Genomic DNA, 18,415 nt, shown 5'->3' with positions numbered 1-18,415 from the left:
GATAAGCCCTCTCTCGAAACGTCGGCTTATATAAAAGCATTAACCAGGCTGAGAACCTGAGAAGAATCCATCAAAAGTATTCACCAGGAGAAATTAAAATCGTTTATTCTTCAGCTTACATGTTCCAAACGTCGCTAGTTATTTATTAAACAATCTCGAAATGAAAAAGTGTGTATCTCATAATTATAATTCGGCAAACTGCATCAGGATCAGTGATAAAAATACATTAGTGAACAAGCCTGTTTTTATCCTGTTCAATACATGGTATAACTCATTCAATTTCTGAAGAGTTTTCCTATGTTACAAGGAGAATTTTGGTAACATGTATGTATGGGTCTTCTTCGTATGTTTAAAATAAGTCAGTGGAGTTGAATAAAGAATAAAGAATTTTTAAGAATATATTATAAGATAATTTTTGGAAATTATGTATAACTCTTTTTTAAGTAATGTTCTGCTAATTTTCTGGTGTTTTCAGCATGGTATTTGACATAAATGTTTCCAAAAAGCGGAGGCTTCTTTAATGCGACTTGTTAGTATATATATCCCGGAGGGCACATGAAAAATTGTAGACTTATAAGATCTGTCTGTTTCGAGTCTAACTTAACCGATGGAAGTTCGATATGGGCCGTGAACACGGTCTTAGAATATGCCGTGAATAAGCACGATGTATACCTCGATTGCATACGTTGCAGGATACGGTTCACATGTTTCCCTAGCAACCTAACAACCAAGACTTGTTTGGTTGTTAGGGCTTTGTCTTTGTGATAGCAGTTAAATAAAATAAGTCGAGTGCTTCTAACAAAAATAAGGCATTGACCTCATTTGGTAAGTCTTACAAAACTGGCATTCCTAAAATCATGTTACCTTAAACAGATAGTTTTTTGGAATTTTAAACTTTTCATCATTAATTTAGATAGATCGATATGTATATATTTTTTCAGATTGTGGCATATCTAGTATAAGTGGAAGTTTTAATGAAAACAGTGTTTCAATGGACAAAGTGAGTGATTTAGACCTCTCTGAAGAGAATGAGATTGAATTTGTATGAGTAAACCTAAATAACAACTGCACAATTATTATTTTATGGAAAATACATCAACTATTATACTCAATCAGTGTTTCTGTGATTCCTATTAATATCCCTAAATCTTGCACTTATTAATCCAATTAAGTAAAATGGACTAAACTTAACAATTTCGTTGCCGAAGACCAGAGAATAGGAATTGTGAAGGCAATTGAATCAAATAACTCAGGGGTGTACATCTTGCAGTGTGACATGTTTGAAATTAAGGAGGATTTCTTTGAATTACCTCTTAGAAGTGGTACCATTGGTATATTTGTAGTAAAAAAATAGTACCTGGATGCAAATTGCAGTTCACCCAGATTTTATCTAAGTGTGTTTTGTTGCCCAACAAAGAAGATGGACAGTTTTTGTGTGTGCCATATTGTTATATGGAAAGGTGCTGCTGAAATTTTCCTAATTTTGTCCTAATACAAATTGTCCTAATTTGTGAAAATAAAAGTTGGGGACCTTCTGAACTGATATTGATTTTTTGTTTTCCACTTTTAACCACTGTAACCTTACTTTGTCCTATAGCATTGATTGTTGATGTATTTAATTTCATTTTGATTCATAGGGAGTTAAAGGTAAAGATTCTATCTACCGGTATCGTATCAAGTGAGAAGGTAAATTAATTTAACTTTCATTCTATAAAAATGAGAAATTCCAGTAAAATATAGCTTTTGTTGGGAAACGGATGGCAGAATTTAAAAGGGCCAACGGTGTATCGTTGGAGAGGGGTTGGCCTCTGGTTGGGAATACAAAGGCCCGACTGTAATGCTCTGTTGGCCCATCGTTGGGGAATCGTTGGTTGGGATACGGTTGGCGAGGTGGCCAAATCATACCATGGGCCAACCGCTGTGTCCCACCATCTGCCAACAGAGGGCCAACCAAAAATGTTACTTGGGTAATGTCAGTTTAGTGAGACTGCGGTGAGAAAGCCATCCTCTGTCCATCTTAAGGGTTTAAGGTTAGAAGCCTGGCTGTTTTGCCGCATTGTAAGAATGGCTGCAACATGAGAATTGTCCTCAGAATGGCTGCTAAGGTGGCGAGGATACACTCGCAGACCCCCACAGAATGCCATGCCACGCGTGGTGATCCTGTACATTGCGTAATCATCAGAAAGAATGGCCAGAATTCTGAGGAGACACAGTGTGGTCATAAGATTTTTTTGCGTGACAAAGATCCTGTCGTTGTGCCTGAACTGAAGGACCGCATCCCATAGGAGTCGTGTGAAGGCATACATTGGCGAATGGTTTACTGGGGTTACTTTGACCTGGAGACATGAAAAGGTCCAAAAATACATGATTTTTAGGTGGTATAAATTATATATGGGCATTAAAGAAATATGCTGGATCGAATGAATGCTGCATTGCCATGTCTTATGTGCAAAACTTTGCTTCCTGGTAACCCAAGGTGCGTATTATACGCACCTTGCCGGTAATCGGCCTTGCCCCAGCGTGGCCCCGTTTGGCAAAAGGACATAAATACAAGTTATTGTCATTCACAAATATCAATATTTTTATAGATTATGGATCGTAGAAAAATATCAAATAAATTAAGAAGTGTTTCTATCAATTTAATTATTTCTTTCGGGGTAAACTGTAGGACTAGATAGTGTTTAAACATTTTCATTAGTTTACAACAAAATATGCACTCCAAAAATACGCGAGAGCCATTTTATTAATCTTCATTAATGTTTGCAAATTATTGTGAAAGATGAATGTTGTAGACGCAGTAGGTTTCCCAAGGCTGAGTTACAAAGTTCATGAAGTTAACAAAACAGCTAATTTTATGGTGAGCAGAGTCATTTATTGCAATCGGATGTCTACATTTTTCAATTTTTCATAGAACAAAAAATTAAACAGAATTGAGAATAAAATTTCCTTTAAAATCATGTGTTACTCATTATTATGGCATGCACTGAAGTTCAGAAATAAATTTGCAAAGTACAGCGGCACATCATTTTGACGACGACAGCAGTTCTTGCATCAGTCTACAGGTAAAAGTTATGACTTCTAAAATATAACTGATAACTTCAGGCTTGACTTTGTGCAACGTCTCCATATTGGAAATAAGAAGAAAAAAACCTTTGTAAGACTCACTTGTGTATTTAAATTGGCACACACTATTTAAATACACGATTGAAACTTACAAAGTTTTTTTTTTCTTTTTACATATTTCAAGTTATTACTTCTTCTGATGGAAGTTAATTAACATTCTGATGAAGGTAGGGAAGCAATCTTGAACATTAGTTGCTTATTGCAACATAATATGATTTTTCGTTGCAGAAATTTTTTTGTTTTTCATTTTTACCTGGATAAAATTCAAGGTAACTTTGGCCCAAATATTTGAAAATTCCTGGTTGTTAAAATAGTTCAGAAACAGCCCTATATTGAATAATCTTTCAATAATTTAACCACTTTTTATGCTTAGTTTATTAATTTTAAAATAAGATAAGTTTGTTTGTTTTCAAGAAAACATAAAAAGTTGGGCCAAAGTTACAGCAGTTGATGTACTTCAAGTGCCATGCTCTGGTGGGAAGTCATGCATTGGAGAAACCTGCGGAAAAATAGGCACCGGCACTAACTAGAAACAACCCACCCTGTCGGAGAATGCAGAACATGCGCGTGGCGTGAGGCAGATCATGAGATTGACATGACCCGGTACACTGTTGTAAGGATTTATGTAAAACTTGCTGTTATATCCAGTATTTTTTAACAATTTTTTATGTCTGGTAAAAGAACTTCACTTGAGGCATTCATAAAAAATATTTTATTAGATATTTACATAAATACAGTAATGCAATAAATAATGTCCACTTGGGTCATAGTCACTTTTAATAATTTAATTTCATGCACTTAACTTCATAGTGAACAACAAATCCCATTAAAACATGGATAGTAACAAATGTAAAGTGATAATAACAAATGAAAAGAATGAGGGAACATTGAAGAAAGGTTTGGCTACAATCCCATGTAGAAATTAGAACCTATGGAATGCCTAGTATCACTATGAAAGTCACTATTTGTACTCACAGCACCCGATTAAAGGACTGTCTTTTTTTGAGCCATGATTGTTCCAAGCAGCAGTTGCTAAGGGCAACTACCCCTGGGAAGGGATGGTCCAGCAACCATCTGAGAGAGCCTGGTTTATGTATCATGATGAAGATGGATGTGCTTTCTTTTCTGTGAAAAATATCTTATTCCCACAATTTGATTTATAGTAACTTGCATCACACCGCATCGGTGCTTTGATCATTAGCTTTAGTTGAAATGCATTTTGCCATTGCTTACATTGGGAGAGCCAAAACAATGTTATTTCATTCAATAGTGAAAATGTGGATCAATTTCTCCAAAGCTATGCCATTATGCAAAGGTGATTTTTGCCTAAGAAAAGAGTCTTATTGTTGACACCCTAAGATTAAACAGTCAATTTACCTGATATGTCTATCACTGAATTTCTTCAGCGATCCAGTCATGATATGTGTTGTGGAAAAATATCAGAGCTATTTTAATTATGTGCTTCCTGTTGAGTCAAGAGGATGAAAAGTAAATGAGTGGAACTTGAAAGTAGGGTTGCCAAGCCCTCCGTAATGTGGTCATATTTACTTATCTGGAATTGCAATATATTGAAATAATTCAGTGTATGGAAGGAAAAGATTTAGTTGCTGCTTTAAAAAAAATTCTAATCATCCATACATAAGTTTTAAATTAAAAAAAACATGGTTGGTTTCCACAAACTATTCACGAGTTAGCAAAGTCGTTATCGAGTTTAGTGCTACAGCTTATCTCACTGAATGAAGGAAATGTTAGCAGGATTGTAAATAATAACTAACGTTGTGAGACCAATGGAAAGAGGGCATGGGGTAGAATAGATGCTGTGACCCACTTGTCAGGAGTTGGTGATGTTATCAACTTATTTGTGAAAGGGTGGAGACTTGATTTTCCCCAAGAATAAGCTTGAACAATGGACAACAGGTCGAAAAACAGAAAAAATAAGGGTCTCTCTGCTTTTCAAACAAACAAACAACACAAATGTAAATAAAAGTAAGTTAATGAACTTGCCCATTCCCTTGAGCTTCCACATTTATGAAACATATCCTTTGGGTTGATTTCAATGTCTATTTAAACTTACGCAGAATTTGAAAAATGGATTTTACTAGTTTTAGTACACATAATCCTGACCTACTTTGCTTTTCTTTAACTTCAATTTATTCTGAAGTTAACACGTGCATTTGTACTATGTAATGCAAACCGGACATTACAAAGTTAGCCGGTTGTGTATCAATGAAATAAGCACTGTCCACACTATAAATATGAATTTTAACTAGTTCTTTGCGTATTCATTTTGTGTCTCTTAGAATGAGTGCAAATTTATTTGCTCTGTTCTCTAGCAGTTGAGTTTTCCGGGAAAATTTTGAGTTTTTTATCCTAAATATGTCGGCAACCCTAGTTTCTAATGAGAATGAATACTTGGGCAATACATAAATGGCCACACTTTTTAGGGACTATCCATTACAGAGAGAATGGGTCTAATTTGTCTGCACGTTTCTTGATTGCCGCCATCAGTGATCTCGGGATCGGGTCCTCCCCATCATCCTCCGATGCCACAAACTCGTTGATGCCGTGCTCTCGCAGGTCGGGTCTCGTCTTGCGTCCGGCCGCAAGGAGCCCCGGCACAATGTTGTCGCTCCAGTCGTCCGCAATGTCATCGTCGTCGTCTGGGTTCGTGCTCTCCTCAAACGTCTCGTTGACGCGTCCGCCCTCGTGCATTTCGTCATCGTCGTCCTCCCCGAGTCCTTGCAGCTCGTCCTCCTCGCAGTCGTCCATGGAGGGACTCGCGTAGCTGAACATGTCGAGCGGATACAGCAGACTCGGCACAACCTGAGTGGGGTCTTCCTCGATCGCACCTGCTTGAGGTTCTGCCACCGCGGGAAATCCTGTTAGAAGAAATAGGTCACGTAATTGGATCCTTGCAAATAAAATCTATTTCGTAGTTGTAAATATCTAGGGCCGTATTCTTGAAAGTTATTCAAGCCTTAATCCCAACTCATACTCCGATTGGTTGCCACATTGATGACAATGACTCATATCTGAAAATGACAATTCTCCAATCAGCCGCTCCCTTGTAACTATGAAGTAAGAAAGTGCGACATTGCCGCCCACTTTTCATGAGTCAGTGATTTCATAAGAATTTTGCCTAATTTACTCCTTGAAGGAGAATGTTTCTTTAAGGGTAGGTATCGCCTTACAGTAAGTACATATGGTTTTGCTCACAAAGAGAGTGTAAACGACAAATGAGCCATGCACCAGGTTGAGGAGTTGCTGAGATGTGATTATCTGCCTGGCATTAGCACGTGTTGTCATCAACTCATTTGTAAAAAGAAACATATCACCTAAAATATTAACGTTCAGTATTTCCTACATTTCCTAGAGAATTTTTTCATTCAAAGCCAAAACGTATAAATTGAAGAAAACCATGGAGTTTGAAATTTGCTAGGTCAAGACAGAATATTTTAGAAATTGATTTCTTATGATCCAAAAACTATCTCCGACACATGAATGCTATGTTTTTTAAATGGATAGAGGAATACTTTAAAAACTCTCCTCGACAAAAAAAAAGTTGCAAAGTTGTGAAAACGGCCATGCAATATCTTAACTCCATTTTCCTGAGGGTCATATGTACATGTATGTATGTTGTGTGTACCTCCTAAGCAGCAATGATTGGCACCACAACACTGCAGCTAGTCACAAGGAGCACACTATGCGAAGGGCCATTTATGGTATACATAGTAGGTATATATATACGATGGGAACTCGAAATTTAAAAGATTTATAACGTATAAAAATAAATGTTTTATAGCATATGCAGAAAATAGGGAGGATCTAAAGAATTGAGCAGAAATATTATTAATTATTAGAAGCCATAATAGTTGGACTGATAATAAAACAGCATTTGGAAGTACACATGCAGAAAAGTAGTGATTAAAGCACCTCTATTAAAAGTGTGGACAATAACTTTAGTTAAACTAACGAAATTAAATATGTTGGTTTCACAATAGTTAGTAGTAATAGGAATAAAATTAAATTCTATATGGAATTAAAACAGTTGATTGATGCTACTGAAGCCTAAACAAGGGACTGAGCAGAAAATTACTTAGCAAGGCAACCAAAATCAGAATCTATAAGACTATACCACACCCTACAACACACTGGCTGCAAAGTTTGGTCACTAGCAAAGTCTTTATAAAAAAGCTCATAATCTTTTAAAACTAAGTATGTATGTGCTAATTTGTTCTTATTTATGAAGCAGGAGTTTGGAGAATCAGAAAAAAGTAGAGAAAAGGGAGATTTATAGTGAGGTGAATGTAATTGCAACAATAAAAAGCAAACGTTTACGATGGCCACATGTTAACCCATTATGACCCAATGTTGCTTCTGAGTAACATAACATTTCCAGATTAAATTGCGATTACTCCCAAAATAATTGCCACTTACCATCTTTCCTTTGAAGTGGTTCTCACACTGTAGTTATTCATGATCTTAAAACAGTAATTTCCTTCACATTGGATGCAAATATAGAAACAGTAAAAATAATCGTAATAATAATAAGTAATAGTCTTGAATTACATGTGTAGGAAAAAGATGGTACCTAATAAAAGGGAATGCTGATCAACCAGTTAGGCACAAGAAATTTTGTTACGTTGCTATACTCAATCGCACTACTTAAACAGCTGTATATAATAGCAACTTTCTAATTGGATCTACTAATATTACCAATGATTTATGTGGAAATTTATCTGTAATTAGTCCCAATGGTTATTTCACATTTATAAGGCTGAAGAAGGTCAGTGGTGCAGCAAGGGATAAACCCCCTCCCCCCAGAGCTCAGAGAAATTTTTAAGTTTAATCCATTTTACTTAATTGGATCAGTAATACTTACATAATAGAGTTAGGTATAATCAAATATCCCTCAGAATGCCGTAAAACTTGCAATTTTGAACCATTATTCTCTAATTTTTCCTGGAGGAGGGTCCCTTGTGGGTATGCTATACCTCCACACCCCAAAGTATAAGTTGCTCCTAAAACCCCACTTAGCCTTAACTTTTAGCTGCGCCCCTGGATGAAGTGGACCTGTTGTTACTTAATGCATTCCACAACCATCAATGTGTATCCATGCCGTAAAGTTTCCCACTGTATGACCACAAATGCATCTAAAGCTTCCATTTTTTGTCATTAAAGAAATGAGAAGCCTTCTTGTTGATATCTGTAATCAGTTCACTCAATAACTGAAAATAACACCTTCCATTTTATTAATTACTCATATGGGGCAAAAATATGAAGTTAAAGCGAAGCATAAAACAAATTAAAATTTTTTTCTCCAAATTAGGATATATTTGGGGATAGGGAGAATTCCATTTATTTCAAATTGAAATATTAAGCTCAAATTCTAATTTTTACTAAGGATAGGAATAAGAATTGAATTTTGTATAGTTAGATGTCTAACAATATCGCAGAAGTATGGCATATAGTATAATTTTTGAAGGAGGAGACCGACAACTTAGCCCATTTGCGCCATGATGGAAGGTTAAGGTGGAGAAAAACCCAGCATTGGCATTAGTCTGCCCTTAACGAAGGGCGGCAAGAGGACCGCCGTTTAGCGTCCCATCCAACCGACAGTGTGTTGCACTTGAAGTGCCCTCCTCAAAGCACTCAAGTAGGGATTGTGCAGTCTGCAAAAAATATCCACCACTGTCAGCATTTGAGCATAGGGTCGAATATCTTGAAAAGGTTGATGAAATATTCTTCATATTTTTCTATCTATTAAATTAGTTCAATTGGTAGAGATGTATTGGAGTAGATGGAATGAGACAACTGTATTGCTTGTTCAACTGAAATGTACTCTGAAAAAGATGTTTTTAGGATGTTCACTTTATTTTTTGTTAATCTTGTGTAGTATAAATAATGAGTTTGTACACTTCCTACTCGTTAAGCCTTTTGGGTAAATTTTAGTGATAATATGTAAAATATCATCAACAACCAATACTATCATTACCTATATATTTTGGCAAAAAACGTTATAATTACTAATGCCAAAATTTTATAGCCCAATCGATTATCAAATGCCACAAATACTTAGCATTATTAATGGCGGATACATAGCCAGGGGAAGTCTTTAGAGACTTAAGACCCCACTTTCCCCCTCCCCTGAAAGCATTTTCCTTCATGGCATCTTCCAGCGATGCATTTGCTGAGGTATTCTCAAGCCCTAAGGCATCTATCTATCCTATGACACTCCATTTTTGGAAGTATGTAATTATGTACTTTCCGTAAAGCCTGACAGTAACCAACGATTTATTTAACTTTACACATTATGCAAAAAAAATATGCAGGGTGGAGGAAAAAATTGTGTCACAAAATTTTAAACCTAGGTAGCTGATCTCAATAGAAACCAAAATTACCAATGATGTTTAGCTTGGATACATCGCGATCTCCGGCAGGCTAAGCATTCGAAGCCATGAGTTGTCCAGAATATCCAGCAACTGGGCAAACTCGTGGCCAATCCGAACGCTTGTTACAAAGTGTCTGTAGGTTAAAAATGAACCTTAATCAACCTAAATCATCAATAAACGATTTTAATTTCTCCTGGTCAACACTTCCGACAAATTCTTCTTGGGTTCTCAACCAGGCTAACCCAGTCGTATGGGCTGACGTTTCATAAAACGACTTGTCTCCCATCTTCAAGGCCACGTTATACATCAAAAGTCCAATTTCACACTGAACCGATACGACCGTTTAGCGAGGACAACAATAAGGTTCAATTGCTGTCCGATTGGATGTTGGTCTTTGGAAATTCTCCATGTTCTTCCCTTATGTTTTTATACAGCTGACAACAGGTCTCCATGTATTGCTAAGATTGTTGGTGTCGCAACTGAAATTTTTGGGATTGAGGCGGATCTCTATTGCTTCCTTAATTATGCAGTCCCAGTAGCGTTGTGCGTGGCAAAGAATGTTTGCATCTACCATCTAATGGCATGGTCTTCATTAATGCTGTGTTCCGCCACGGCTGACTTCTCTGGTTGCGCTTATCTGAAATTCCTTCGATGCTCTTTCAGCCTCGTCTCAATCATTCGGCCTCTCTCCCCCGCATATAGGTACATATTACATATATGTATTTCAAAAGGCCTACAGCCAATTGGATGACACCTGAATCGCATTGCTGTCCTCACTAAATGGTCATATCGGTTCAGTGTGAAATTGGACTCATCTCATGCTTCTATGGTAGCATTTTTCCAGCCACGTACTTGCACAGGTAAATACATCGTGTGAGTATGACTTTTTGAATTGCATGTTTTTCTGATGCGTGCAAATTACCAACTAAATATCAGCACAAGGCCGGACAACCAGTGGCGGATACAGATGGGGGGGGTGCGTGCCCCCCTCTTGCTCATATTGCCAAACATTGCAGAACCACAATTGTAACTTTTTTATTTCATAAGATGGCATTGTCTTGATAGTGTGTGTAAGCACTTTAATTAAAAATTTCTGAAGCTCTGCATGTGACTTGATAATTTTTTATTGCGATAAAAGTAAAGGTAACTGAAGATATCTTTTACACCCCCCACCCTTGAGTTTTCTCTGTATCCGCCACTGCATCCAACATACAACCAAAGCTTCCCCGAATCATATCTCTGGCTACGCACCTCATTCATGGTATTTCAATGTTAGAGTATACCTAGAGTGATTAAATCACCGTTTTAAATTAGTATTGTAGTAACTCAACACCACCTCTGGCAATCCAGCTCGAATTTTTATTTTCTTGTAATAATTTGAGGCATAAGTATATCCCTTAGTAGCAGGCGGCCATATTTGGTTAACATATGAGGAACAATTGTTGTAATTCATGGTGTTGTTTCTAAAATGTTGATGTTGCATGCAAATATTTTTTTCTAGAGAAAGGAAGAATTACTTTTAAAGAAGGACAGAATTAAAGAAGAAGCATTATTTCCTTTACCAGTTAATTTTATTGAAAAATTAAACTGCTGACATTTTTATTTTCACATGAATATACATAATTTTCAAACATGTATCAATTACATATGTACAAATTTGTAGATGTGTGATGTAATGAAATGGTGATTATTTGATTTTGTGAATGTACATAGTGGACCTCCCATTTTTAATAATCATTTGTTTTCTTTTTATATAGTACATTACAACCATGCCTTATTAAACATTGAATTTTGCATTAAAAAATTTTAAGTTTCTTAATATTCTACAGACAAACTCATTGACATTACATATCATATAATTTTCTCAGTCATTATTAGGAAGGGTGTAATTATGGATATTTTGTCCAGCCATATGTCTTAAGAGTCAATTGCTAAATTTTCCAAAGTGATGGATTTTTATATATTTTGATAAATCCCTCAAAGCTGAAAGTCAGCACTGGCAAACTTGATCCAATTAAGGAGCCAATGTAAACCAAAAAATAAATTATATTTGGAGTAGCACCAACTCACATTTATATGAAGTATTTCAAAATATAGAGTTAATTATTTCCCAGCAAGAAGAAGAATGAAAACTAAGCATGAAAAAATTATGAGAGTCTAAATATTTCGATTGAAGTTTTAAAAAATCTCAGTTCTAAGCATATAATACAAGAGTTACACATTAATCATATTAATAATGATCTTGTTCATTTCAAACTTCCAATTTTTTAAAGACAAGTATGTAAATCATTTTAATGCAAGATGTGTTCACAATGTGCAGAGGCTATAAATATACGGCTGATCTACTTTTGGTCCTTTTCTCCCCTTATGAGCAATTTTCAAGTCTACTGATGTCAGTTTATGTCAGTCTGTCAGCAATATGAAAGAGTGTCCGTGTTCACTGATTGGGCATAATTAAAAGAGTCAGCCAATATTCAAACAGCTGTCAACAATTTATAGTCTAGCTGACGTCAGTTGATGACAAAATGAAGTCATGCTAATGTCAATTGTAGCTTGAAATTTTGAACGTCAAGCTCACTTAATCACCTTAAAAATTTTCTGTATAGGTTACGTTTTAAGTTGGTTAATAGGTAACTTTTGTCGTACAAAGTCATGCAATGGATATAATATAAGAGACAGAAAAAAGAAGACACAGGTCTAGAAGAAATTTTAACAAATAAATAAGTAAATGAGATCACATTAATAGGCAATTCAGAGGCAGTTCACAGGTTTAACAGTGTATAATCACCTCTGCACCACTGTTTGCTATAGTAAAAATAAAGAATTAAGACATGATTGTTATGATGACAGGGAAAACCATTCACCTTAGTGGGATCACAAATGTCTACAGCAATGATCGATGCATGATTTTCTGGCCAAATTTACCACAGTTCACAACACACTTAGTACTTTCTTTGCCAGTCAAAATTAAAGTTCTTTCCTTCAGATTCACCAAAAAACTCACTTAATATTATCAAAAACAATTTTAAGCAGGAAAGAAAACCAAAGTTACAGAATAATATTAGGTCCCAATTACACATTTATGTATCAAATATTTAGGTATCCGAAGTGCTACTTTTTAAAATGTCTGCATCAAAAACACTTCAACCTTATGCACTAATCTGTGTAGATGTTAAAACTTAGGCTTAATATCAAATCCTGAGCAGAATATTTAATATACATGTAATTATGTTTTTAATTTTAGTATACACTGTACATAAGTAAATTCAACTGATCTTCGAGTACCATAAAAACTGATATTTATTTTGATTTGATAAAATCTTTATGATGCCCAGAAAATACACATCTATGTGTTGAATAACTTAGAATGATTAGTTTTTACTGATCAAATTCATTGATCATTATGTATATTATCAGCAGCTTCTTTTACACTAAGCCTGTTTTTGTTCGGCAGGCTACCCCAGTAATGGTGTGAAAGCTCCAACTACACAACTGCGTTTTATTTACATGTAAATTATATGATCTACAAGAATTTATTATTCTGAGTCAATGCATTAAATTTGAGTAGTTGTAAGCACACGAAAATAACCTTTCTGATGAGAATGAGTGAAATGTTTTATGCATTTATATTTCAACTATTTCTTTTACTTAATTTATGACTTTTCTCTGCATGAAATTCATAATTTACAGTGGATGAAATAATAATTGTACGGCATTACAAAACATGAATGTTATTACATATTTGCAGTCCACTAGCGACTATTGTATAACTAGACGAAGCAGAGAACTGGCTTTCTAATTGGGGAGTAAGGGAGATTATTTTGGTGAACTTTTTACATTTCGTCTTTATTTTTACACATTCATTAACTTTTATTTTCATATACGCATGTATGTACACATTAATTCAGGTAACTACAATAAATACTCTAAAATATAAATAGGTTGCATATTACTGATGAAATAGAGCTTTTGCTTCGCATAATTCGTTCCATTTTCTTTCAAGCTAAAATGTTCTCATTTTGAGTCAGATGATTGACAGAATGGCCCTATTCATTTCTAACTCATGAGGCATTTTAGTTTGGCACTAATCATAACATATCGTGCGAAAGATAGGTATGCATATTAGGAAATTATCGACTATAACTCTTGAGGTATTGCTCTCTCAGCACTGAAATTCCTCCTGTAATACACACATGATATTTTTCATATTACATCCAAATTTCAACCCCTGAGATGAATACATTAGTCTCATCAACATTTTAACCATGTTCCTTTGGAAATTTTATCACCGTGGCTAGTCCCGGTATACTTTAAACATAACATATCGCATGCCAAATTTTTTCCTCTGCAAACCTCTCTCTAATACTAAGGGAGAACACTGATATTCCCTATAAGTTTGCACTGAGCGTGAAAGTTGCCAAATTATATCAGGGTCTAAGATACAAAGTTTTTTCAAAATCAGATACTGTTCGCCACTGCCGCTACGGAAGCAGAACACCAACGTCAAAAAGGGACCAAAAAGACATCATTTGGATGGTCAAAAAAAACCTTACGATCCAAGGTCAAAAATACCTATCTTCTTCCCTACTTCATGACCTAAACGTGACATCTTCTGATTGGTCAAAAAGACGTTATTTATTTGGCCAATAAAACATCTTGAACCCAGTTCAATAATACCTGATTCCTTTGAAGGTGGATGGATAGATGAAGTCATTGTACACACTCGCACCAAAAATGCAAAGACAACTTTTCTGGCAAATGTTCATAAAAGCAATTTAAAGTTACAAAAACTTGTTCTTTAAATATCTATACCAGATATCTAGAATATGTCTATTCTCTGAAAGTATGATTGTTAATTGGACTTCAAAAATACCAATATTTTAGATCATGAAAGCAATTTTAAAAAAGATTATTTAAACAAATGATTTATACTTGAAAAACAAAAAAGTTGTAATGAAAGAGCAGACATCAGCAATTTATTATTTTTTTAAATTTATTATTATTTACTTGATCAAAATTGATAGATAACAATGAGCTTAGTAACCATCAATGAACAAGATTTTACACTTTCCTGGCGAACAGAATATTTAAACTTTTCTCGGGATTCCACGCGAGTAAGATTTTCTGACAGCACCTTAGCTTAATTAAATCTCTTCTTTCTAATTAATTTACAGCTAAATTCTAATTGTAATAATAAATTCTTTTTTCATAATATCGTCAAAATCATTGTCAAATCCTTTTACGTATCATAATTACGTATATTTATATATTTTATGCATTTTACTCAATATTCTAACCATCAAAATGCCATCTTCATCACCATCCACAAGAGGTTGAGATTGGAAAAATGGCGAAGGAAGGAAATAGGTATTATTGACCACGGATCGAGAGGTTTTCTTTTTGACCATCTAAATGATTTCTTTTTTACCTCTTTTTGACCAATCAGAAGAGGTCGTGATTGAGACATGGTAGAGGAAAGGAAATAGGTAGTATTGACCTAGGACCAAGAGGTTTTTTTTAAAATATCTATTTGATCTCTTTTTGAACAAGCTGTTCTCCCAGGGTATGCATTTACGTTCTTTTGGTAGGTGGGTAAGTTTACGTGCATAGTTGTTAATCTCATGAGATTGGTAGCTGTTGAGTTGGAATAAAAGGGGACAACAATATTTGCGTGAATGAACACCAAAGGAAGGAATAATAGCTTTGAAAAAAAATCACTTGACTGGAATTCAAACCTAGATACACTTGGTTACCCATTCTGGTGAGCTACGAGTTACACCAACAAATGCCCACCTCTGCATGGGGCGTGACACCGGACACTTTGCAGAATAGGTAATTTGCAGTTCTTGCTTTTGTCATCATTATCAAATGGGAACAAGTTATTCTCATCACATTTCCCAAGATCATTACAGAAAACAATTTCTGATAATTTAGAATCACATTTAAATGCTGCATAAAATACGCTGCACTGAGTAACATCTATTCACAAGGCATATCCACTGATTATTAACAGAGAAACTACTATTAATTGAGTGCCGGTGAATCATTGTTTTTACAGTACCTACATACATACAATGAGTTCAATGTGAATTTTATAACTGAGAACTGTATTCCTAAACGGTTCTGTGGAATTTAATGAAGGTAGCTTGTTCACATTTGCTAATAATGATATTCAAGAAATACAACCTATGCCTCATAAAGTGCAACCTAGTGCTTGCACCTCAAGTATCACACCAGGATACAGCAGCTCAAATTTGGTTTCTCAAATAGAACTACAATGTGATGTAAAGCACATAACAACTCCTGAATGTGCACGTATAATATGAAATACACAAGGCCAGACTTTGATGAAGGGCACCTCACAAGTTTCGTTGATAGCCACAAAATACAAAGTGTGCCTCATGGAGTTTGGTTGAACACCCACTGTAGGATTTGGACAAAAATAGCCAACTGTCCTGCTGGGCCCAGCGTTTGGTGATTGCATTGGAATCAGCGTGACAATGTGTTTAGGGCCTTGCCCCTAGGTCTTTGTTCAGTACTCACCGTGTTGGGCTTTGAAGTGCGATATCGAGAATATGGGTTGCGGGTATGGAAAGCGACCATTCAGTCCCGGAATGGACGTGATCCCGACCGCCTCCTCTTTGTGTTTCTTGCGCCCGGCCGAGTACGTGTCCCTTGCGTAGAGTGCACACAACGCAACGACCCCCGTCACGAGGTCCATCGCCACGATGACGAGGTCCCTGCGTTGCGTGGGCAAGAGGAGGAGCGCAGCTATGCCCGCAAGCCACGCAACCCACGTGGCCATGCAGCAGGCGACGATCTCGCCCTCAACGACGGCCCCTGCGCTCTTGCGCCTCTCCTTCTTCTTCCCCGCGCCCATGAACACCTCCTGACGACGTCCCTGCCTCCGCACCACCAGCGCCAGCACCATTGTTGCGAACAGCAGGAGGGCATCGTACGTCATGGAGATGAGGAGGTGAGCCTCGAAGGTTGCGCTGGGTGCGCATCGCCACAAGGGCCTCTCGGAGAGCGGGGCCTCACCGTCTCTTTGCTCTTTGCTGGCCGTGGAGGCTTCGGAGGAGTCGATGGGCTGGACGGAGGAAGGGACGAGGAGGAGCCAGCCGGTGACGAGGAAGGCCTGCACGAGGACGAGGGTGAGCGTGGAGGTGAGGAGGCCGAAAGGATGGCACGAGCCGCCGTTCTTCTTGAGGGATTTGTCCCTCCGCCACCTGTCCACCACCTGCAAATGCCATCATCAACGTCATAAGTCAACAGTATTCTATACGATTCATTTGCCACATTTATTTCGTGCTAAAATGCTCTCATATTGTGCAAATTGAATAACAAAGTGGCCCAATCCCTTTCAAACTCCTGAGGTATTTTAACCCATTAGCGCCCAAAGTTTTTTTAAAGGGTCTAGCAGGTTAAGATGGTGAAAAGTGCCCCCTGATATTTTGAGAAATAAAAAATTTACACTTAAAGTGCATCCAAAATTATGTGTTTACCCAAAGTTTCAGGCCTCAACAATGGAAAATAACGCCAGACAAAATTGAAACACGATTTTTAGTTTTTTAACCATATCTCCAGTTTTTATTTTTATATAATCGTTTTCTTGATTTTAAATTGTGTACACTATTATGGTCTACCATTCTAAATTTTTTCAAAATTTTTGAACCGAAAACTAAACTTTTACATAAGTTTGAAAATTTCAAAATTAAATTAAAAGTTTTAGGAAGCAATAGACATGCCGAAAAAAATATATGTTGTTACCCCTATTTGAAAGTATAATCCCAATTTTTTTCAGATTTTTAAAATTGTTGTAACAGGGTCAAAAACACGAATACATATCTGCTTTCTGCCAGTTGCATCTATGTATTCCAGGAGGATATTTGATTTGATTGTTGAGAGCAACGATTGTTGATCAGTCTCTAATATTATTGATTAAGAATAAAAATTAACATAAACAATGCCCATCACACTTAGATTAATCGGAATTATACTTTATAACCACACTGTTAAGCTTTAACCTTCCATCGGGCTCAATGGATCTGGCAGGCTCAGCGCAAGTGTTTTTTCACTTCTCCGTGCCAATAGGTGGCATAGAACCCTTTATACTCATAGTAGCTGTTTGTTTTAGCACGCTCTATATAGCATACATATGCATACATATGTAGCCTTTCACTTTTCGATTTTATGCCAACAGATCAGTGGCGGATTATTAAGCATAATGAAGCAAAATAATGGTAAAATACAGCGAAATAAAAGCACTAGTGGATATATAATATAGCAAAAAAAAAAACCTAATTATACAGAATTCACATGCTAAAGTACATTACATATAATACAGGTCCGACAGTCAGAGCACATCAATTGACATGCTCCGTATCTCGGCTTGGACAGGACCACGTCAATTGACGTGCTGGGCACTGAATGTGTTAAGGTTAAATACAAATATCCCTGAGAAAATAGGGCAGCATAGATCACAATGAAACACTTAAAATGCTCTGTTCACCACAACTTCATATGGCGTAACTTGAGTTAATATCACTTAGGCTTACAAGTGAAATGTTCCACCAATCAAAGCTCAGACCCAATGCGAATGGTGAAATCGGTTTAAAAGAACTTAAGATAGTGAATTTGGATGTTGATAGGTTTTATTATTTTCATTACTTCTGTGAAGTTTCAATTTTATCTTTCTTTCAACTAATGATCATTTTTAGTTGAATTGCACCTATTTTAAGCTGTTATTGAGAACCAGTCGTCATTATTCTCAAGTGTTCATCTCCATAATTACGCCAAGTAAAGTGAAGTTGTTGTGAGCAGACATTAATGGAGTGAGGCAACACATTTTTTCAAATAGCAATGAAGAGATGATTGCACGAAATTTATTTTGTTCTGTT

The 18,415-nt window shown here is 36.3% G+C and overlaps 1 protein-coding gene across 1 annotated transcript in view; it reads right to left on the bottom strand.

Moving 5' to 3' along the window:
* Positions 1 to 4,136: 4,136 nt before the first annotated feature.
* LOC124168988 overlaps positions 4,137 to 18,415 on the bottom strand; it is a 153,578-nt gene continuing 139,299 nt past the window's right edge. Inside the window, exons 21-22 of the mRNA XM_046547417.1 lie at positions 16,059 to 16,755; positions 4,137 to 6,002 (exon numbers count right to left, since the gene is read on the bottom strand). Coding sequence (XP_046403373.1) covers positions 5,578 to 6,002; positions 16,059 to 16,755 — 1,122 coding nt within the window. The 3' untranslated portion in view covers positions 4,137 to 5,577. The remainder of the gene's footprint in view (positions 6,003 to 16,058; positions 16,756 to 18,415) is intronic.

The sequence above is a fragment of the Ischnura elegans genome, chromosome 12, assembly GCF_921293095.1.
Source record: "Ischnura elegans chromosome 12, ioIscEleg1.1, whole genome shotgun sequence".
NCBI classification, from domain to species: domain Eukaryota; kingdom Metazoa; phylum Arthropoda; class Insecta; order Odonata; family Coenagrionidae; genus Ischnura; species Ischnura elegans.
Note: the sequence above shows the minus strand (reverse complement) of the source record. Positions and strands in the feature narration are given on the sequence as shown.